Here is a 23,839-nt window from a genome sequence, read left to right on the forward strand (position 1 = left end):
TTTTAAACAAATCGTTAAGATACACACCTCAGAGGAATATATGTTGGTACTTGACGCGTGTTATAGTTAACATTTTAATATGCTAACATTAGCATGCAAGGTTTAAGTTAGTTAAGTTAGTTAAGGTGTACACCCAAGTGTTATATATTTTGGTATTTTACTAATGCTAACTGTAAGTGTGCTATTGTTGGCATGTTAGCATGCTAGCTTTTTTTTTTTTTAGCTAATTTTGCTTATATGTTTTGCTTCTTGATGCTATTTGGTCAGCAGGCTAATTGTTAGCATTTCAGTTCAGCTTTGGCTCTTCAGCATTCACACCATTTCTAACGAAATTGCGTTTTTTAGTACTTGGAAAAAATCTATATATTGTACCGTTTTTTTGAAAGTGAAAACTGGCAAATCAAATGGGAGCCATTTTGTCGGTCTCTGTCCCTCAGTGGTGGAAAGTTTGGGCCCCCATTATCTATATTGCACAACCCTACTAACAAGCTACAGTCCCATTACAATGTGGTAATTGGCATAGGTGAACCAGTAATGCCAAATCTATTTGTGGCGGTCCAAATGTATCTGTGGTGTGACGAAACAAATGTGTTCATGTTAGGTAAGGATGTGAATCTTTATAACAACTCAAGATTTGATTCCGATTCTTGGGGTGACAATTCCATTGAGAATCGATTCTTGTACTATATTATCTGGTATATTAATTATAATAAAGCCTTCTCCAAACAGGTTTACCAAAGCTAATGTATTTTTTAAAGTTGTATTTACAAAGATAAAAGCATTGGAATTGATCTAATGAAAGAAAATTACCTAACTATAACCCAATGCATCTTAACAATACTCAAGGTAGCAATTGAGAAAAATACAAATTAAAAAAAGGAAAAGAAAAGTTAATATAAGCAACAGTATGAATAATTGTCGTTTCATGGTGATTGATAAAACACTTATTTGTTTTTCCTTTTACGAATCCATCCATCCATCCATCTTCTTCCGCTTGTCGGGTCGCGGGGGCAACAGCCTAAGCAGGAAATCGATTTACGAATCGATTCTCCAAATTTTTGAATCGATTTATAATCCGAATAAATAAAAATTGCGATTGTGATTGTGAATCTTTTTTTTTTTTCAGCACCACCCTGGTATTTGTAATGAAAATGATAATTAAACATTCCGAAACAGGTTACACAAGCTCCTCCAGTCTGCTGACTCATTAAGAGTGAAGATGGCCTAAAAAAAACAACTGTCTTTTAAAAAAATATATTCTTAGAATGAAATATATATTAAAAGCAGATTTCTTTTCTATGCTGCTGACGTCTGACTTATACTTGCAGCGAGTAAGCACCTTATATCTTATATTATATCTGCACCTTATTGCTCTTTTATCCTGCACTACTACGAGCTAATGCAACAACATTTCATTGTTATCTTTACTGCAAAGTTCAAATTTGAATAACAATAAAAGGAAGTCTAAGTCTAAGTGTGTAGATGGCCTAAAAAAAAGTTTTTTAAACATATATTCTTGAATAGATTTTTTTTTTATTTAAAAAAAAAATGTATGGAATTTTTTTTATTGATTTTTATTAATTATTAATCAATTTAAATTCGTAATAAAAAAAAGTGCACTCATAGTATTTGGTCTGATATATATATATAATATATATACAGTGTTTCCCACAGGTCAGGCATCTATTTGTGGTGGTGTAGTTTGGCGGCTGGGGTGGCAAGAAGAACGCGGAGTTGGAATATAATTAAAACACTTTATGTACATGTTTATATACATGTTTATATAACATTTACATTTACATATTTATATAATATGTAACTACAAGCTCCGTTCACAGACAGAGTCCCATTGCTTTTATGAGCGGTCGAGCGAGTCAAAAGCCGAAAAAAAAAAATATATATATTATTTTTATTTTTTTTATTTTTTTTTCATCTGTGGCGGCCGTAATTCTTTCGTGGCGGGCCGCAACAAATAAATTAATGTTTGGGAAACCCTGTATGTATGTATGTATGTGTATATATATATATATATATATATATATAAAATGAATTTTTGTTAACCCGTTTTTGAAAATTCTTAATCAATTTAGAATCGTAATATGTCCAAAAAAATTGAGCACTCATAGTATTTTGTATGAAATATACAATAAAAACAGTTAACTTCTCTTGGCTGCTGATGTATGATGTATACTGGCCTAAAAATGTATTTCAAGACATAGATTCTTTTAAAAAAAAAGTACTTAAAACATTGTTTATCAAATTTTGTGTGTCGATTTTTATTAATTATTCAATTTAGAATCATAATAAATCAAATAAATTTGAGTACTCATATCATTTGGTATGAAATATATAATACAAACTTTTCAAAACAGATTACCTTTCCTGGCTGCTATTGTGTGGCGCATACTTGTAGCGAGTAAGCGACTTTTTAAAAAAAGATGATTTAAAAAAAAAAATTTTATTACTATTTTAATTGTATTTTTTTAATTATTAATCAATTTAGAATCGCAACAAATACAAATTACAATTTTGAAGCTCTCATATTGTCAGGTATTAAAATTGTACAAACATTTTTTTAAAACAGGTTACAAAAACTTCTATTGGCTGTGACCTAAAGATGTATTTTTAAACATAGATTCTTAAAAAAAAAAAAAAGGAAACATTTTATTTAAAAAAAATGAATTTAAAAATTTTTCTTAAAGTGATTTTCGAAAACTGATGATCGATTTAGAATCACAATTGGCGTGTGAATCGATTTTTCTTCAACACCTTTAAGGTTGGTGTACACACTCCTGTCATGTATAGTAAAATTTGCCATCATAACCCCATCCATCGTTCTTATACACATAATCCAGAGAATGTTTGTGTTGCACGTGGACAGAGTGGGATCAAAGTGTGTTTGTGTCAGGGTTCACTTCCTGTCCTTCTTGTGTGGCCTCTGTTGGCTCCTCTTTACTCTCCTCATGTGTTCCCCTGATGTCCAAGCAAAAAAAAGGCATGACTCTGTGCCTTCCCTGGCTGTGTAAGGAGAGATTAGCAGGGGAGGTAGCCATGTGCTTATGTAACCAAAATAAGGCCATCATGCGCTGCAGCTCGGGGTCAAAAGTCATTCATCTCATTGTTTGCTTTGGCTTTTTTTGTGTTAATGCGGAATTTCCTGTTTCGGAGAACACAAGAAGAGGCGGCGGTCTATCTCAAGTATGGAGACCTGTTGGACACCCTCACCCCGATCCGGCCATGTTTGCCCATTGCAGGGGATGGGGATCAAAGAGAAGGGGGTGAAGTTTATTGTTGTTCTGTAATGGTTTGGAAACAGCCAAGTACAGACGCCTTTGATATGTGCGCGTAAATCAAACCTTCTCCACACCACTCCAGCTTCCATAGCTCTCTTTCGCCGCGTTCCAGCACCTGAGTCGTCATGTGCACTTCAATGAACTTTACCCAATGCCTGAACTTCTCTCTGAGACGGGAGAATACGTCCGGAGGCCAGGCTGAGGTCCATACGGTGTTCCTGTTCCACACACGCCACATGCCGTCAGCCTTGCGGGCCTTTGATCAGGAGAGCCCCTCGTCGGAGGAGGAGAGCAGAATCAGGGGAGGCGAGGGGGAGGATATACAACACACGATCCAGATGTGTTGCAGGACGACGTGAAAGCATGTGACTACTGAGTTGTGGTAGCTGTTTGGGTGTGGAATATTCAGTCCCTAAAGGATCTCCCCGGACTTTTTTGTGATTGTCGCGGCATAGAATACCTGAATTCCATGTCCACACCTTCTGGTAAAAGCCATGTTTCAAGGATTTTTTTTAAAATCAATGTTTTAAGTGTTCCTTGTAACCTTACCCCCAAAAAGCACAACACAAATCGGAAAACAAATATGGTATTGATTAGTGATGTCCGATAATGGCTTTTTTACTGATATCCGTCCGATATTCCGATATTGTCCAACTCTTAATTGCCGATACCGATATCCACCGATACCAATATATATACAGTCGAGGAATTAACACATTATTATGCCTAATTATGTTGTGATGCCCCGATGGATGCATTAAACAATGTAACAAGGTTTTCCCCCCAAAAAATCAACTCACGCTATGAAAAAAAATGCTAAAATGGCACTGCCATATTTATTATGGAAGTCACAAAGTGCATTATTTTTTTTAACATGCCTCAAAACAGCAGCTTGGAATTTGGGAAATGAAAGCATGAGGAGGTTGAGCTGGGCGGGGTTGAGGTGGGGGGCGGGCGGTAGGTGGTAGCAAGGGTGTATATTGTAGCCTCCCAGAAGAGTTAGTGCTGCAAGGGGTCCTGGTTTTTTGTTCTGTTGTGTTTATGTTATGTTACGGTGGGGATGTTCTCCCAAAATGTGTTTGTCATTCTTGTTTGGTGTGGGTTCACAGTGTGGCACATATTTGTAACAGTGTTAAAGTTGTTTATACGGCCACCCTTAGTGTGACCTGTATGGCTGTTGATCAAGTTTGCGTTGCATTCACGTTAGTGTGTGAAAAAACGTTGATATTATGTGACTGGGCCGGCACGCAAAGGCAGTGCCTTTAAGGTTTATTGGCTCTCTGAACTTCTCCCTACGTCCATGTAAACATCGGCGTTTTAAAAAGTCATAAATTTAACTTTTTGAAACCGATACTGATAATTTTGATACTGATACCAATAACCTCCGATATTACATTTTAAAGCATTTATCGGCCGATAATATCGGCAGTCCAATATTATTGGACATCCCTAATATTGATGTTTTACTCGCTGCATACCTCACATACCAACAAGAAGACTCTCGACATGCCAATATACTGCATGCAGAAAGTATTCGCATTGCTACATTTTTCCACATTTTCTTATGACTTATTCCAAAATAGAATTAATACATTTTTGTCCTCAAAATGTTACACACAATACCCCATAATAAAAATGTGAAAAAGTCTTCTTAGAAATGTTTGCAAATTTATAAAAAAAACTACAAAATCAAATGATCCGTATTTTCCAGACTATAGAGTGCACCGGCATATAAGCCACACACACTACATTTTCAAATACATTTTCCCCCATATATTAGGAGCACTGGACTACAAGTCGCAGATGCATTGTAATATTAGTTACTTACATGGAGATATTTTGGAAATGTTTATTTACATACCTTAATGATTTCCAAACAGTGCCTGTAAAACAGCAGTAAAACGGCTGATCAAACAAAGCGGCATGGCGGGGTGAGCAGCCGTGCCAGACATTTGAGATCCAAATCACTGCTGTTGTTGCCTTGGGCAGGACACTTCACCCTTACCCCCAGTGCCGCTCACACTGGTGAATGAATGATGAATGATAGGTGGTGGTCGGAGGGGCCGTAGGCGTGAACTGGCAGCCACGCTTCTTTTAGTCAGTCCAGGGCAGCTGTGGCTACAGATGTAGCTTACCACCACCAACTGTAAATGAATGATGGGTTCTCACTTCTTTGTGAAGCGATTTGAGTGTCTAGAAAAGCGCTAAACAAAATCTAATCCATTATTATTAAAACTGAAGTCATTGTCATGGACCTACTAGCTGCAGAAGCTGGCTCTCCAATCACTCCACGGTAATGTCTTGGTGAATTATGAGAATACAAAAAAAAAATGCTGTTGTAAGTTGATAATACTAATACAGACACTCGTAAGCATGTTAGCATATTAACTAATGCTAACGACACTAGATTCATTAAATCACCACAGCACATATAAATAGCATGAAATCACTCCTACAGACATCCCACATGGGACGGTTTAGTTGTTTTAGTTATATTGTAAAACTTAACAAGCATTGCTTTGTGTGATGAATGAAGAATCCAAACAAGTAGGAACACTATGAACGGCTATAAGATGGAATAGCACTTCCGGTTGAATGCTCAGTCTTAAACCGAAGGGCAATGCAGCAGCCGCAGTGAGTGAATCGTTCAAAAGATGGCGCCATAGCACAAACAATAACACACCTTTTCAGTGTGTTATTTTTTTTACCGCTTGTCCCTTGGGGACTAGCGGTAGCAGATGGATGGATGGAATATCGGTGGATCTCTGCATGAAACCCCTGCGACGGGACATGACATACTTGCAGAGGGGGCCGCATTGGCATCGTGTGTCATTCGTCATGCTTGACATGCTTATTTTCTAAACAGGCGTTTTTTTGTGTTCACATGCTTGCATCGGAGCCTCCGCATAACTTCTTTATGGGACGATCACAGGCGCTGAGTAGAAAGTACGTGCTGTTCTGGATGCCATAACTGTAAGTCATTAATGCAGACATTTCCTCCCGGATCCGCCCCACTCTGACAACCATGCGTGTAGGCCACAAACTGCTACCGTCTTTGAGTCCGACGCCGGACATGTTGACAAAGGTGCAGCACTCAAAGAAATATTGCGATACTTGTTACCGTTTGATGCTATTTTTGTCATCCGAGTCCTTCTTTCAAGTTAAAATGCGGGGTGGTCGTCGTGGCCCTAGCTCGGGGCATACATGCACGCACACACACACACACACACCAACACAGGGGTCTCACGCCTCCCAGGCCCTCTCATTAAAGCTAAAAGGGGATCTTTCTGGCACAGGCCCCTCTTTGTCCCCATGCCTGGATGCAATGACTGCTGTGGGAAAAAAAAAAAGAACGACACAAATGCCGGTTGGTCACTTGGCCACAGAGGCTCTGCTGAACAATCTGCAAAGCGATAGACATTTTTCAGATTTTCTTCCAGAAAACAGAATACCGATTGTTGTCACGCTCATTAATACATTTCTATACATCAGGAGGACTGCACTGCAACTTTTTCATTCCTTGATGATACGATATATGTCACGGCACACTATTGCTATTTAGGGATGGGTACCGAAACCGTTACCTTTTTGGCACCGAATCACGTAAAATCCAAAAGTTCCATGTTACGGTACCTGGGTTGCGCGTGACCTCATGCTTGGTTGCCAACCCAATCTTGCCATTTCTGCACTTAGCAATCAGTCCAGGAGCACTGAATTTTGAGGCCAACAAAAAAATTGACTAATAAAAACATTGGCTTTGCTATTGACATGCTACTGATTAGCATTACCGATTTGCATGTTGACACCTCCAAATGTGTTGGTGAAAACTGCAACTAAGATGAACGTTGTGATCAAACAGCTGGTGTGTAATAAGTACAATACTTACCGTATTAATATTTTTTAGGATGCAACAAAAGACTACATTCAGCAAAGTCTGAACTGACTGGCCAACCCACCATAAACGATATATTACTGCCATCTAACGTCTTGGACTTGCAACTGTAATCACAACTTATTGTATATATATATATATATATATATATATATATATATATATATATATAGGGCTTCACGGTGGAAGAGGGGTTAGTGCGTCTGCCTCACAATAAGAAGTTCCTGCAGTCCTGGGTTCAAATCCAGGCTTGGGATCTTTCTGTGTGGAGTTTGCATGTTCTCCCCGTGAATGCGTGGGTTCCCTCCGGGTACTCCGGCTTCCTCCCACTTCCAAAGACATGCACCTGGGGATAGGTTGATTGGCAACACTAAATTGGCCCTAGTGTGTGAATGTGAGTGTGAATGTTGTCTGTCTATCTGTGTTGGCCCTGCGATGAGGTGGTGACTTGTCCAGGGTGTACCCCGCCTTCCGCCCGATTGTAGCTGAGATAGGCGCCAGCGCCCCCCGCGACCCCGAAAGGGAATAAGCGGTAGAAAATGGATGGATGGATATAATAATCAGAAATGAAGTGTGTAAACTAATCCAAAAAGATTTATGATGTGTGACTATGTGTGTGAATTAAATGTGTGTTATCCGAGTGTTGAGCGAGAGGCGGAAGTCCCGGAGGGAAAAGGCAGGCTCGAAAGGTCTGTGAGACAGGCAGGTAGTCGAGGGGTGGAGACAGGCATCAAAGTTCGTGTCCAGGCGGGAGGTCGAGATCCAAGATGCAGCCAGGGAACCAAAGGGAACACACAGCTCGTGACGTGGGAACGAAGGCGGGCTGGAGAGAGGTGACAAGGAGGACACGAGACAATGAACACGACGGGGGAGAAAACACAGAGAGCAAAGAGTTCGCATAGACCTTAACAAATCGGCTTACTGTAATGAACAGGAAACTACATTCTGGCACGGGATAGCAGGTTGTGCTGGCTTATGAAGGAAGGTCTCGTCGTCAGCGACAGGTGTGTCGATTGACAGCGATTGATTGCAGCTGCTTGCTGCAACCGGACTGGTGCAGGCCTTGCCCGCTCTTGAAGGTGCGCTCAGCAGAGCGCACAGATGAATGCGCATTGGATTGCACCCATGTCACGAGATAAGATTCAGAAATGTGTTATTAAAGCAAATTAGCAGTTATCATAATCAGCTCATTTTTTAAATGTTGCAATAAAAACATTATTTTACTATCAAAAACAGTTTATATTTATTTGCGCAACGGTTGCTAACTAATTTAAAATGTTAAATACAAGTTATATAGTGTAAGTGCTCTGAATACAGTATTAATTAATTGGACAAACTGTGTAATTCAAATGATCCATTTTCGTTTATTACAAATGTACAGAAAGTGGATCAGATATATTGCCATGTCACTATTTGTTCCCCACTCCTTAATCATACATACTTTATTTTGTAGTGCGCAATGTCAGGAAAGGTTTGAGCAAGTCAAAGTATTCAAACAGAACAATGGTATGTTCGAAAAACCCTATCGTATTTATTATTAATTGTCTGGAATAGACTTATGCTGTCTTTGAGTTGAAGTTGAGTGGTCATTTGTATTTGGCGACACCGAGTGGCTGCAACAATCCATTGGGTTTAGCACATGACACCGTAAGTTGAATGATGCAGACATGTTTATTTCTGGCTACTCTCTAATATGCTTTAATACATACCTTTTATGTGTAAGTAATATGCAACTATAATTATTTGATACTTGTTTGTTTTGACACATGCTGTTTTACACTGCAATATTGTTTAAAAAGGGACACTTATTGCTCATGTCTAGTTTGTGGGCTGTTGTGTGCTTAGCTGTTTTGTAGCTACTGGCTCCCATACTCTACCATGTTTACCTTTATGTAGAGATTTTTAAATGAGATGTATTTGTCGCCCAGATAAAAACACGTTGTACGATGTGTGTTTGCCTTCAGGGTCACGGCCACCCGGTCCAGAGCGTCGGGATCCAGTATGACGCCGGCGACTTGGAGAGGGAGAACCAGGTGCAAAGTATGCCGGAGCCCCACAGCCATCAGAGAAGGTGGCCCCACCCTCAGCACCGCTCCGTGGGCGTACTTCCTCAGCCCGAACCCGAGGAAGAAACCAAACCCTTCATCCTGGATTTGAAGAACTTTCCAGACCTGGCAAATGCGGATGTGAACTCTCAAAACCCCAACATTCAGGTAAGCGCTGAGTAGCGAGTGCACGTCACTTCCTTTGTGTATGCCGTATTCTAATCTAGAGCATTCCCAACCACAGTCCTTTTTCACCTTATTGGTCCGAAATTATAAGAGTCAATTTTCGAAAACGTTTTTAGGCCTTGTCCATGCAACCAAAATGAGCTTTTATCATCTCTAACCTGTTTTGAAAAAGTTTTTTATCATAATTATTATACTAAATAACAATGATAATCTTTTGGTATGAATCGTTTATGAATCGAATTGTCACTCCAGGAATCTGACTCATATCATCCATCCATCCATCCATCCATCTATTTTCTACCGCTTATTCCCTTTGGGGTAGCGGGGGGCGCTGGTGCCTATTTCAGCTACAATCGGGCGGAAGGCGGTGTACACCCTGGACAAGTCGCCACCCCATCACAGGGCCAACACAGATAGACAGACAACATTCACACTCACATTCACACACTAGGGCCAATTTAATGTTGCCAATCAACCTATCCCCAGGTGCATGTCTTTTGAAGTGGGAGGAAGCCGGAGTACCTGGAGGGAAACCACGCATTCACGGGGAGGACATGCAAACTCTGCACTGAAAGATCCCGAGCACAAGATTGAACCCTGACTACTCATATACTACTCATATCATATTCTTATTAAATACCCTTCCACTAGGTGGCAGGAGGTGCATAATTAAGCCAAGTATCCTCCTGTTGACATTCATACTCTGGGTGCTTTAAAAAAATCGATTGACATCCAAATCCCATTTTTTATTTCATCCAGTTCCAAACCAATTTATAATTTTCGAGAATAAATTTAAATAATTAATAATTAAAAAATATATAATTTTTTTTGCAAATTAAAAAAAAATCAATTATTGAATCAAACATTAAACAATTATTATTTGTATTATCATCATTATTATTATTACTATTATTATTGATTCTGTTGCTTGTATTGAATTTGTGTTTTCCCTTTTTTTTATAATGTGTTTGTATGTTTTATCATCTGTTAGTAAATGTACAGTATATCCTAAGATGTTTCCTCTGCTGTTTCATAAAGCTGGACTTGGGTTAGAGTTGCTTTTTTTTCTTTTGTCAGATTCATTAACATTGTTGATTCTTGTAAACAAATTATTAAAAATCAGTTTTTTAGGCAAACACTGCGTGTATAAGTCGTATGTCACCAGCCAAGAGGAGCTTTTGTAACCCGTTTTTAAAAGGTTTTATTATAACTTGTATACCAAAGTATATATCACGAGAATCTTGTTGAATCGAATCATCAAATCGTCACCCCAGGAATCTGACGGATATGACATTGTTAAGTGCCCAAAAATTCATACCCCTATTAAATACCCTTCTACTAGGTGGTAGTAAGTGCATAATTAAGCCAAGTTTCCACCTGTTGACATTCATATTTGGGGTGCTTAAAAAAATCGATAGACATCCAAATCTATATTTTTAGTTTATACCGGTTCCAAATCAATTTGTAGTTTTTGTAATTAACATTATGGATTTTTGTAAACAAATGTTTTTTAGGCCAACACCATGCATAGAAGTTATGTCACCAGCCAAAAGGAGCTTTAATTTCCTGCCTTGAAAAGGTTTTATCATAATTTACATGATAAGAGAATCGTGTTACAAGTGAGAATTGATTCTGAATCGAATCTTCACCCCAGGAATCGGATCGCAATTCCCACCTCTAATACGTCATGACATGCTTGTTGTGTGAGAATTAACTAATGCAAAATATGTGCCTTGGTAATAATGATTGGGAAACTGTTCCAGACTGCAAGTTGTGGGGAAAAGCTAAAGAAAAAGCAAAAATAATTGCTCCAGTGCTAGACTGTGTGCTCAAAGACTATTTTTATTAATTCTAAAAAATATTTCCCCAAAATGTCAGGTAAATTCCAAATTGTTTTACCTCCTGAGCTCTCTTAATAGCAACAGCATGGTAAAACATACCGAACAACATGACATTTTTTCTCTCTCTGCGTCTGCTGAAACAAAGTAGCATTAACGGTGACTCATAGAGTTAATGAGAAGTACCGGTAGTTGTCTGGAACAAATGCTCACATTCTCTCCTTGAGAGGATGATTTGGCTTCTTGAATACTCACGTCTGGCTGGCTTGTGCAAATCATGCCAGTGAGGACGCATGCCTGTCAATGTCGTCATCACATGACGTTCTCTTCCGTGATCGTCTCGGCACAAAGCCATTCAAGTTTGTACCTTTTCCTTCTTGACGTCGAGTCAAAATCTACATCTTGAACTAGGAGTGTGAGTCTTTGGGCAGATAACAATTAAATCCAATTCTGATTCCTGAGGTGACAATTCGATTCAGAATCGTTTTTGATTCATCACGATTCTCACAATATAGTTTTTGGTATAATATAGTAAAACTTCTACAAAACAGGTTACAGGTTATAAAATCTCCTTTTAGTTGCATGGCGATGGCTTAAAAATGTATTTTAGAAAATGGTTTCTTATAAAAAACAAAAAAAGCAAAACAAAAAAATATATATATACTGTATATATATGTATGTATGTATGTATGTATATGTGTATATGTATTTATGTATGTATGTATATGTATTTATGTATGTATGTATATATATTTATGTATGTATGTATGTATCTATATATGTATATTTATATATATATGTATATATATATATACATATATATATATAATATATATATATATATATATATATATATAATAGATTTTTATCGATTAACACTCATTTCAAATAAGACTCGCTATTTTTTCGAAAATCGATTATTTTAGATACATTGCAATTTGGACATGGACGATCGCTCAATTTTTGTTTCATCTGACCATAGAACGTTTCTCCAGAAGTTCTTATCTTTGTCCATGTGATGTCAGATGAAACAAAAATTGAGCTGTTTGGCCACAATACCCAGCAATATGTTTGGAGGAGAAAAGGTGAGGCCTTTATTACCAGGAACACCATTCCCACCGTCAAGCATGGTAGTGGTAGTATCTTTTGCTGCCAATGGAACTGGTGCTTTAACTGGGATAATGAAAAAGAAGGATTACCTCCAAATTCTTCAGGACAACCTAAAATAATCAGCCCCCAGGTTGGGTCTTGGGCGCAGTTGGGTCTAACTATGTAGAATATCACAATATGTCACATTGTGACTCAAGTATCATGATAGGCATTGTATCATGAAATCCTTGCCAATACCCAGCCCCTACTTTAATGTCTCAACCAGTTCACTATACTGTAAATATATACGATACCATGAATGAAGAAGGCCGGTAGGATGCTCAAATGTGCAAAGCTATCTGGGCAAAACATTGTCATTTTAGCCTTGTGTTACAGGTGACAAAGGAAATTATTGTAATATCTTATAAAATATGTCATTAAATGAGAACTCCACTTTTCACACCCCCTTTGTGAGACAAGAACACATATGTCTTCCTATTTTTTGCAACGTAAATTGTACATAAATGATAGCAAGATATGGCTAACAACTAAACATAGTGTACCACTACTGCTAAGTGCTAAACAAGAAATACACCCTACGAACATAATAAAACAATCACTAACTGTACAATGTCTGCTCTCACTAGGATGCTGACAGATGTCAATGGCTGAACGAGCTACCTTACCTCCATGATCAAGGGGCTATTTTACTAAAAGTACTTCCTCTGAGTTAGCGCTTACAATAACAACATCGCTAATTGTTGGTTGATAATTGGTCTCCATGCAGGTCACAATTGAGGTTGTGGACGACCCTCAGATGGAGGTAGAGATGGACCTGGCCAAAGACAACGAGTGGATACCAGTATCTTCCTCTTCTTCCTCAGTGGAATGGCTCGGAGGAAAGAAGCTTTTCTGGCCGCTTTTCTGGAGCTACACTGATTCAAGTGAGGACAGCAGCAGCCGGTCGGCCATGGAGGAAACCGGTGAAGAAGAGGAGGAAGACTATTTGATAGATTACGGCAGTGAGGAGTCCTTACTCAGTGGAGTGGGCGGAGATTGGGACAGCCAATGGAACGAAGGCTGGGATCCAATACAGACCTACTATGGTAAGTTTAGTAAGTACCCTTACCCAAGTCGCATTAATTAGTCGAGCTGTGAATCTTTGGGCACCCCACAATTTGATTCGATTCGACTCTTGGGGCTAACGATTCAATTCAGAATTAATTCTCCATTCAAAAAGATTGTCAAATAAAAATCTATTAATTTTTTTTATAACATTGAATGTCAGTTCCATGACTAACTACATTCATCCATAAAAGAAAATTACAGTTGTGATACATTTCTATATTACTTAAAAGAAAATTGTTTTTGTTTCATAAAATCCTACCCAAACATGTAATCAAGTCAAATACCAATAAGGCAACAAGAGAAGTATGCAAAACTCCTATTTTCTGAAGTCAGTCTGTACTGCAGGTATGATCATCTACACCAGTGATTCTCAAACTTTTTTCAGTGATGTACCCCCTCTGAATATTTTTTTTAATTCAAGTACCCCCTAATCAGAACAAAGCATTTTTGGTTGAAAAAAGAGATAAAGAAGTAAAATACAGCACTATGTCATCACCTTCTGATTTATTTAACTGATTAACAATGCAAAATATTGCTCATTAGAAGTGGTCTTTCTTGAACTATTTGGAAAAAAAGATATAAAAATAACTAAAAACTTGTTGAAAAATAAACAAGTGATTCAATTATAAATAAAGATTTCTATACAAAGAAGTAATCATCAACTTAAAGTGCCCTCTTTGGGGATTGTGATAGTTAATTCTAAACATTTCTTCACAAAAAAATAAATATTTAACGTCAATATTTATGGAACATGTTCACAAAAAATCTACCTGTCAACACAGAATATTGGATTGTTGCATTTCTTTTCACAGTTTATGAACTTACATTCATATTTTGTTGAATTATTATTATTATTGTCGTATTATTATTCAATAAATATATTTATAAAGGACTTTTGAATTGTTGCTCTTTTTAGAATATTTAAAAAAAACCTCACGTACCCCTTGGCATACCTTCAAGTACCCCCATTTGAGAACCACTGATCTACACCAACACTAGGATTTGTCTGACTGGCTTAACAGGACATATATATATATATATATATATATATATGTATATATATATATATATATATATATATATATATATATATATATATTACACACATATATGTACATGCGTATATATATACATACACATATATATTTGTATGTGTATATATACACATACATATATATATATATATACACATATATATTTGTATGTGTATATATATATATATATGTGTATATATACATATACATATATATATATATATATATATATATATATATATATTAATCGATTAACAATCATTGCGAATAAGACTCGCTATTTTTTCAAAAATCAATTTTTTCGACACCCCTATTATTTTGACAAACAGTAGAGATTTTGTTCCGTGCAATGTTGTGTTTTCGCTAGCTTTAATTTGTTTAGTTTGAGGAATAGCTAAACATACTACACTACACACAAGGGATGGGTACTGAATGCGGTACTTTCTTGGCACTGAACGAATCCTGCCGGTTACCATATGGTGACATGTTTTGTAAGGCTCCACTTTACTAAATGCGCTAGTTTGATGCTGATACACATTAGCTTTGCTATTGACATGCTACTGATTAGCATCAGCGATTTTACATGGCGATTACAAAGCCTTCGAAATTGTTAACGTTAACTGCAACTCAGATGCACGTCACAATGAAACAGTTGCGAGGAATATGTACAATACTTACACTATTAACGCATTTTAGGGCCCAACAAAAGACTGGATTCAGCAAATACTGAACTGACCCGCCAACACACCACAATGATACGCTAATGCCATCTAACATCTTGGACTTGCTATTGCAACTTTTTGTTATATTTCTAAATTATACTTACAAATGCAATAATAAAATAAGATATAACAACTGCACAGCAGTTATCATGATCAGTTCATCTTTAAATGTTGCAAAATCAAAAACAATTATTATTTATTACCACACTGAAGTACCAAACATTCTCACCGTTGAGTACTGGTAATGATTCCTAATTGTGAACGTATACATCCCTAATACAGACTGTCGTGGAGCCATAGCTCGTGAAAGTAAACCGGTTTGGGCAACAGTAACGGTATAGTATAAGTATATGGTCAATACTACACTGACTAGATTAATATTTTGTATTAAAGTGAAAAATAATAATAATAAAATTCAGAAACAATCATATTTTTTGCCTGTTAGTAGTTATTTTGCACTATTGACCATCTTTTGCTCCAACTGTTGTATGCAATAAAAAGGAATAACAAAATGATTTAAAATTAATGTTGATGTTGTTACGCTGCTATCCTGGTGTGATGAAAAGTGTAATCGTTCAATGATCATGAACACTTTAAGGATAACCCTTGGTATGGCCATTACTACCCCTGTAAATCTTTGGTATCAGATCGAGACCCAAATGTGTGGTATTGACCAAAACTACCAGCTAACCAATGGAGGAAAAGGTTTTTATTTCATTTTCAAAGAAGTGTTGATGAAACAGAAAATAACCAGCTCATGATATTTAAAAATCAGCAACTAGATTAATAATAATTTTGAGAAAGTAATTCAACTGTAGATAATGCAATATTCTACCAAACACGTCAGCCGCCACATTAGAAGCCTTTGTAAGTTTGTATAATGAAGCAAGCAAATTTATCCATAAGAAACAATGTAAATATGAATAATTGGGTTCCAGCCGCTAGAAAAGTTCATATTTTAGTGAAGGTTTGTACACTTTGAACATAAATATAAATTGCATAAACAAAACCCTAAACCAGTGAAGTTGGCACATTGTGTAAATCATAAATAAAAACAGAATACAATGATTAGCAAATCCTTTTCAACCTATATTCAATTGAATACATCACAAAAACAAGATAATTAATGTTCAAACAGGTTAACTTTGCTATTCTTTGCAAACATTAGTTCATTTGAAATTTGATGCCTGCAACATGTTTCAAAAAAGCTGGCACAATTGGCAAAAAAGACTGAGAAAGTTGAGGAATGCTCATCAAACACTTATTTGGAACATCTCACAGGTGAACAGGCTAATTGGGAACAGGTGGGTGCCATGATTGCGTATAAAAGCAGCTTCCATGAAATGCTCAGTCATTCACAAACAAGGATGGGGCGAGGGTCACCACTTTTGTCAACAAATGCGTGAGCAAATTGTAGAACACTTTAAGAATAACATTTCTCCTCGAGCTATTGCAAGGAATTTAGGGATTTACAAAATACAGAATGAATACAGAAATATCACAAACGCAGAAGCGCTAAAAGTGATTAGTAGTGTATTGTGACACAAAATGAGTGAATATAGCAATTGTACACGTAGACATGGTTTGCACGCGAGGGTGTCATTGGCTCGATCCAAAAGTTAGTAAATCAACCTCCGCATGCTTTTATTTTTCAGTGTGCGGCGATCATTTGAAAAAGTTTGTTGTAAACTATTCAGTGGTGCTCGTCGGTGCTGAACTCTTCAAAAATCGCGGTATAGATTTTAGGCCATATCGCCGAGTCCTGATTTAGACAGGCAGAAGGCGATAATAGGTGTGGCCTAGCGATGGACATCAACAAAGGCATTTGAGAAGGCTGCATGACAAACGCTCCCAGAGCAACAAACAATGGCAGCGTGCGAGGCAGGACAAGCGCTCCTCCGTCCAAACATTGCGGCTTCGGGGCACTTTGAAGTCGACACTGGTCGTGATGGTCGCACAGTCCGGCCTTTTGAAGATGGGTTGGATGCTCTCGCTAATGGCAGCGTGAGGCCGCCACTGTTCCCTGAGACAAAACAGCCCTCTGCTTGTGGACAATTAGAGGGCACATTGGGAACGCAGACTGACAGGGGCCATTCCGATGGCCCTTTCATCCTTCCCCGAGTCCCGATGGACTCCCCTCACCCTCCCGCATCTGAGCTTCCCTTACTGCCCTCTGCGGCTCCAGTTCAAGAATTTCTCGGGGTTCTGGGTGCAGCATAACTTGTGCAGCACCGCCCGCATCATAATTGGCGGATTTTTGAAACTTTTTATGAGAGGAATGAAGTGTCAAGCAGGAGTGTCCAAACGTTTTCCACTGAGGGCTGCACACTGAAAAAGAATATATACAGTATAATAAAATATTATATATATATATATAAATATATATCCATCCATCCATCTTCTTCCGCTTATCCGAGGTCGGGTCGCGGGGGCAGCAGCCTAAGCAGGGAAGCCCAGATATATATATATATATATGGATATATATATGTATATATATGTATATGTATATATATATATGTATATATATGTATATGTATATATATGTATATATATATATATATATATATATATATGTATATATATATATATATATGTATATATATATGTGTATATATATATATGTATATATATATATATATATATATATATATATATGTATATGTATATATATATATGTATATATATATATATGTGTGTGTGTGTATGTATATATGTATGTATGAATACATATATATATATATATATATATTTATATATATATATATACATATGTGTGTATGTATGTATATATACATATATTAGGGGTGTAACGGTACACAAAATTGTCGGTTTGGTACGTACCTCGGTTTAGAGGTCACGGTTAGGTTCATTTTCGGTACAGTAAGAAAACAACAAAATATACATTTTTTTGTTATTTATTTACCAAATTTGTAAATAATGGCTGTATCCTTTTAACATTGGTAACACTACAATAATTCTGCCCACATTAATCAACATTAAACTGCCTCAAGTTGTTGCTTGGATTAAATAAAATGACAAAACTTTTCTTTCTTCTACATATAAAAAGTGCAACGTTAAACAGTTTCAAGTCAACTCATCATGCTTAATTTATTACAGCATTTGGGAAGCCTGTAGTTGATTTTTACTAAGTAAATGTTATATTTGTATCAACATGTGATAGCAGGGACCCTGCCATTCAAAACTAGGCTGCTACATTACTAATGATTAATGTAACTATAGCTGTAAAAATAGTACAATAGCAATAGGAGAGACTATTCATCCCTCAACACCATGGAGTTCATGTAGGCTTAATGATGCCCTTACATTATTATATACACCATCACAGACAGAAACTCTTCATTTAACATCATGTCCTTTTTTGCTGCTTCAACACAGCTCAATCAACACAGAAAAAGGTAAAGTGAAATAACAGACAGGGCTTCAATAGGTCAATAATTCCTAACATTGATTTTTGTTCATTATTATCTTTTGAGCAGTGACTGACCGCTTTAAAGAAGAAAAAACAGTCTGCATGGAAGCTGTTTGTTATTAGAGTCAGTATTTATTTAATATTTATTTATACATTTCACGTGTTTGCTCCTTTATTCCCCTTTTTATGTTGTTGTCTTTTAAATATCATTTTTAGATTGTGCCGCAGGCTGTTAAAAAATTAGCTGTAGGCCGCAAATGGTCCCTGGACCGCACTTTGGACATCCCCCTCAAAGATTTTATTTTATGCCCTTTTTGTCTAAACCCTCTGTTGAGTAGGAGAAACACAACATATTCAATATTTATCCCCCATAAATATTGGATAAAAAGTGGAATATTTGATGTGAAGTAATTGAAGCCTTATGAGAAGAATAATTTATAACAACATTGCCTTGGTTTGTTATTATTTTTTGAGGATTCACAATTTTAGAGAAAAAAAATTGACTTAAAGTCTTGGGCTGCAAAAGGACCCTCGGTCATAAAAGTGTTAGAAATAAGTCATATATCAATGTATGTTATTTTATACTTTCAATGCTTAAATCTCTTTATCAACTTCAGAGCCGTCTGTCAATGATGGGTTTTTATTATTTTTTGACCAATGACAGTTTGAAAAAAATAGGACTATATAGGTCTCTGCAATCTAAAAGGCCCCCTCTCATAAAAACGTTAAAAATAAGATATATACATATATACAGTATATATATATATACATTATTTTCAATGCTTAAATGTCTATAATAACTTCAGATCCGTCTGTCAATTATGTGTTTTTATTACTTTTTGAGCAATGATCGTTTAGAAAAAAAAATCTTATTGAACGTCTCGGGGATCTAAAAGGACCCCACCCATAAAAGTGTTAAAAATAATTTGTATATCTATATATATTATTTTCAATCTCAAGACTCTAAATCTATATTAACTTTATATCTTTCCGTCAATTATCTGTTTTTAAAAAAAATTTGAGCAATGACAGTTAAAAAAAAATCTGAGAAAAGGCCTCAGGTATCTACAAGGCCCCCACTAAATAAAAGTGTTAAAATAAGTTGTGTGTTTTGTATGTATATAGCAGTAGAAAATGGATGGATACACAAAGTATTTGGCCACCTGTCTTGACTCACATATGAAGTTGAAGTGCCGTCCCATTCCTAACCCATAGGGCTTAATATGATGTCGGTCCACCTTTTGCATCTATTACAGCTGCAACTCTTTTGGGAAGGCTGTCCACAAGGTTGCGGAGTGTGTTTATAGGAATTTTCGACAATTCTTCCAAAAGCGCATTAGTGAGGTCACACACTGGCTCTTAGTTTCTGTTCTAATTCATCCCAACGATTGAAGAAGATCGGGTTCAGGTCAGGACTCTGTACAGGTCAGTCAAGTTCATCCACACCAAACTCTGCCATCCATATCTTTATGGACCTTGCTTTGTGCACTGGTAGACTGGCTCTTAGTTTTCGTTCTAATTCATCCCAAAGATGTTCTATCGGGTTCAGGTCAGGACTCTGTGCAGGCCAGTCAAGTTTATCCACACCAGACTCTGTCATCCATATCTTTATGGACCTTGCTTTGTACACTGGTGCACTGTCATGTTGGAAGAAAAAGGGGCCCACTCCAAACTGTTCCCACAAGGTTGGGAGCATGGAATTGTCCAAAATGTTTTGGTATCCTGGAGCATTCAAAGTTCCTTTCATTGGGACTAAGGGCCAAGCCCAACTTCTGAAAAACAACCCCACACTGTAATTCCTTCTCCACCAAATTTCTCTCTCGGCACAATGCAGTCCGAAATGTGCTGTTCTCCTGGCAACCTCCAAACCCAGACTCGTCCAGCAGATTGCCAGATGTAAAAGCGTGATTCATCACTCTAGAGAACGCGTCTCCACTGCTCTAGAGTCCTGTGGCGACGTGCTTTACACCACTGCATCCCACGCTTTGCATTGGACTTGGTGATGTATGGCTTAGATGTAGCTGCACGGCCATGGAAACCAATTCCATGAAGCTCTCTGCATGCTGTACGTGAGCTAATTGGAAGGTCACATGAAGTTTGAAGCCTTGTAGCAACAGACTGTTCAGAAAGTTGGAGACCTCTTTGCACTATGCGCTTCAGCATTCGCTGACCCCTCTCTGTCAGTTTACGTGGCCTACCACTTGGTGGCTGAGTTGCTGTTGTTCCCAAACTCTTCCATTTTCTTATAAAAAATAAAGCCGACAGTTGACTTTGGAATATTTAGGAGCAAGGAAATTTCACAACTGGATTTGTTGCACATGTGGCATCCTATGACAGTTCCACGCTGGAAATCACTGAGAGCGGCCCATTCTTTCACAAATGTTTTTAGGAACAGATTTTATTGTATACACCTGTGGCAGGGCCAAGTGATTAGGACACCTTATTCTGATCATTTGGATGGGTGGCCAAATACATTTGGCAATGTAGTATGTGTGTGTGTGTATATATATATATATATATATACAGTATATAAAGAGGGAACACATTTGATGGGCTTGGCGGCGGGCCCTCTTCATCTGCAAGGCAGAACTCCCAAATAGAAAGTTTTGAAATTGTTGTTGGCATGAAACGGGAGCAGGTACTGAAAAACATGTTTTCACTGTAAACATCTTCCTGGCTGTAAAGACACACAGACGATGTGTTCAAGTGCGTGGAGACGTGCCAGCCAGACTCAACAATGCCCATTAAGCCCATTTTATATATATACATATATATATATATATATATATATATATATTATTTTTTTTGTTATAATTTTTTTTTACTCTCAACACTTAAATCTCTATATTAACTTCATATCCGTCCATCAATTATGTGTTTGTTTGTTTTTTTTAGCAATAACAGTTTTTAAAAAATAACAAATCAGATTAAAGGTCTCAGGCATCTCAAAATTTCCCCCACTCATAACATTTTTTAAAATAAGTTTATATATATATATATATGTGTGTGTGTATATATATATATATATATATATATATATATGTATGTATGTTTATAAAAATATTCATATTTACACATATATTTACTATCAGACGGATATTAAGTTCATATCCGTCTGTCAATTATGTGGTTTTATTCTTTTTTAAGCAATGACAGTTTAAAAGAAAAACTGATTAAATGTCTCAGGGGTCTAAAAAAAAATCCCATAAAAGTGTTAAAAATAAATTATATATCAATATATATTATTTTTACACTCTGCTTAAATCGCTAACTCAACTCCAGATGTATCCGTCAATTATTTTTTCATAAATTTTTGAGCAATGGCACTTTTAAATAAAAAAAACATTAAAGTTTTGTGTTATTAGTGTCAATATTGTTTTTTAAGGTTTTTTTTGTAATCTATTTATTATATTTACTAGTGTCAATATTGCAACAATTTGTTTTTACATTACACCTGTTTTCTCTATACACCGCCCCGGTGTATAGAGTTAAAAAAAGGAACACATTTGATGGGCTTGGCGATGGGACTTCTTCGTCTGCACGGCAGAACTCCCAAATTGAACGTTTTGAAATTGTTGTTGGCAAAGGGCGGGAGCAGGTACTGAAAAACATGTTTTCGCTGTAAACATCTCCATGGCTGTGACGACACACAGGCGATGTGCTCAAGTGCGTGGAGACGTGCCCGCCAGACGCAACAATGCCCATTAAGCGGTCACTTCTTAGGACACGGTGCACATAAATCACGGACGTCTGCCACGGCTTCTTCTGTAATTAAGACGCTCCTGAGACCTCATTCCCGTACGGCGGCATGGCGAGCCGGCGACGCCCACCGAGTCAAATTGGGTGTGTGCTACACCCAAGCTGGTATTTCTGCACCCGCTACTTCGCCTTTAATCAAGAATGGCTTGTTTTCAGTGTTATTAACACCACAAGAAAACGTGGCGCAGACGTGGACAGCCGCAGCAAAAGCTTCTCTCTCTAATTTTACTGCAGGCCTCTTGAAAAGAATTTGGCTAAGGTTAGATCAAGAGAAAATGGTCACTTGTATGGAAACTCCGAGCGCATATTCTGGGTTGGAACGATGAAGTGCATGTTGAGTTCACTGGGACACAAAACCCTAGGATGTTAGAGTTCACGATCCCCATAAATCCTTTGAAGTCGTTTGTTTTGAACTGCCCAGCCGCTGTTTGTGTAAATCTCATCTACGCTTGATGTCTCCTCTCATTAACTCTGTCAACATGTAAATAGTAATGGACATCAAATAAGGACGTATTGTTGGAGCAAAACGTAATTACAAATGCGTATCTCGGTCTGTGCGCCTGTAATCCAATTTATGCGTCCGTGTACTAATTCCTGTGTCTGTATTGCAATCTCTGTGTGTGTGTGTATAATCAGCAGTTAAATGATAACGTTTACAACAAACGAGTAATCTAATTAATTACAAACCCTGTTTCCATATGAGTTGGGAAATTGTGTTAGATTTAAATATAAACGGAATACAATGATTTGCAAATCATTTTCAACCCATATTTCAGTTGAATATGCTACAAAGACAACATATTTGATGTTCAAATTGTTTAAAAAAAAAAAAATTGAAAATAATCATTAACTTTAGAATTTGATGCTAGCAACCCGTGACAAGAAGTTGGGAAAGGTGGCAATAAATACTGATAAAGTTGAGCAATGCTCATCAAACACTTGTGTGCAGGCTAATTGGGAACAGGTGGGTGGTGTGATTGGGTACAAACACAGCTTCCCAAAGAATGCTCAGTCTTTCACAAGAAAGGATGGGACGAGGTACATCCCTTTGTCCACAACTGTATGAGCAAATAGTAAAACGGTTTAAGAACAATGTTTCTCTAAGTGCAACTGCAAGAAACTTAGGGATTTCAACATCTACGGCCCATACTATCATCAAAAGGTTCAGAAAATCTGGAGAAATCACTCCACGTAAGCAGCATGGCCGGAAACCAACATTGAATGACCGTGACCTTCGATCCCTCAGACGGCACTGTATCAAAAACCTACATCAATTTCTAAATGATATCCCCTCTTGGTCTCAGGAACACTTTAGAAAACCACTGTAACTAGATAGTTTGTCGCTTCATCTGTAAGTGCAAGTTAAAGCTTTACTATGCAAAGCGAAAGCCATTTATCAACTACATCCAGAAACGCCACCAGC

The 23,839-nt window shown here is 37.3% G+C and overlaps 1 protein-coding gene across 3 annotated transcripts in view; it reads left to right on the forward strand.

Annotated features, from left to right (window-relative positions):
- The window catches only part of ism2b (isthmin 2b), a 48,775-nt gene that overhangs the window by 15,456 nt on the left and 9,480 nt on the right, over positions 1-23,839 (forward strand). For 2 of the 3 annotated variants that reach the window (XM_061886387.1, XM_061886388.1), the window contains 2 exons: positions 9,150-9,398; positions 13,131-13,458. In XM_061886387.1, the coding sequence (XP_061742371.1) occupies positions 9,150-9,398; positions 13,131-13,458 (577 nt within the window). The remainder of the gene's footprint in view (positions 1-9,149; positions 9,399-13,130; positions 13,459-23,839) is intronic. The other variant, XM_061886389.1, reaches the window with a different exon arrangement.

This window comes from Nerophis ophidion, linkage group LG24 (genome assembly GCF_033978795.1).
Source record: "Nerophis ophidion isolate RoL-2023_Sa linkage group LG24, RoL_Noph_v1.0, whole genome shotgun sequence".
Taxonomy (NCBI): domain Eukaryota; kingdom Metazoa; phylum Chordata; class Actinopteri; order Syngnathiformes; family Syngnathidae; genus Nerophis; species Nerophis ophidion.